This window comes from Apaloderma vittatum, unplaced genomic scaffold, assembly GCF_000703405.1.
Source record: "Apaloderma vittatum isolate BGI_N311 unplaced genomic scaffold, ASM70340v1 scaffold33316, whole genome shotgun sequence".
NCBI lineage: Eukaryota > Metazoa > Chordata > Aves > Trogoniformes > Trogonidae > Apaloderma > Apaloderma vittatum.
The window spans coordinates 1-291 of record NW_009723929.1 but is presented as its reverse complement, the minus strand read 5'-3'; the positions used below and the strand labels follow the sequence as shown (position 1 = coordinate 291).

The following is a 291-nucleotide window of genomic DNA, read 5'->3' as shown; positions in this document are numbered from 1 at the left end:
TCTCCAGCTCCACGACACGCTGCTCGTAAGTCTGCGTGCCAAAGTCCTGTGGTAGGTCGGGCATCTCCAGGTGCCGCTGGATCTGCTCCATCATCTTCTTCAGCTGCTCGCCAAAGGGGTCCTGGGGGCAGACAGGGGCTCAGGACCCAGGGAATTGGGGAAACTGCTCTGGGCAGCCTTGGAGGCACAGCCCAGAGCACGTGGCCTAGGGTTAGTCGCTGTCTGCACAACAGAACCCTGATGGCTGTAGGATTCCCCTGCACCAAAGCCTGGGGTGAGCCAGTCCCTCAC

The 291-nt window shown here is 61.2% G+C and overlaps 1 protein-coding gene across 1 annotated transcript in view; it reads right to left on the bottom strand.

The window, feature by feature from the left end:
• LOC104276117 (probable ATP-dependent RNA helicase DHX58) overlaps positions 1-121 on the bottom strand; it is a gene marked incomplete at its 5' end in the record, with an annotated part of 2,436 nt that extends 2,315 nt beyond the window's left edge. The window contains one exon of the mRNA XM_009872296.1: positions 1-121. Within this exon, the coding sequence (XP_009870598.1) occupies positions 1-121 (121 nt within the window).
• Between the last annotated feature and the right edge of the window lie 170 nt (positions 122-291).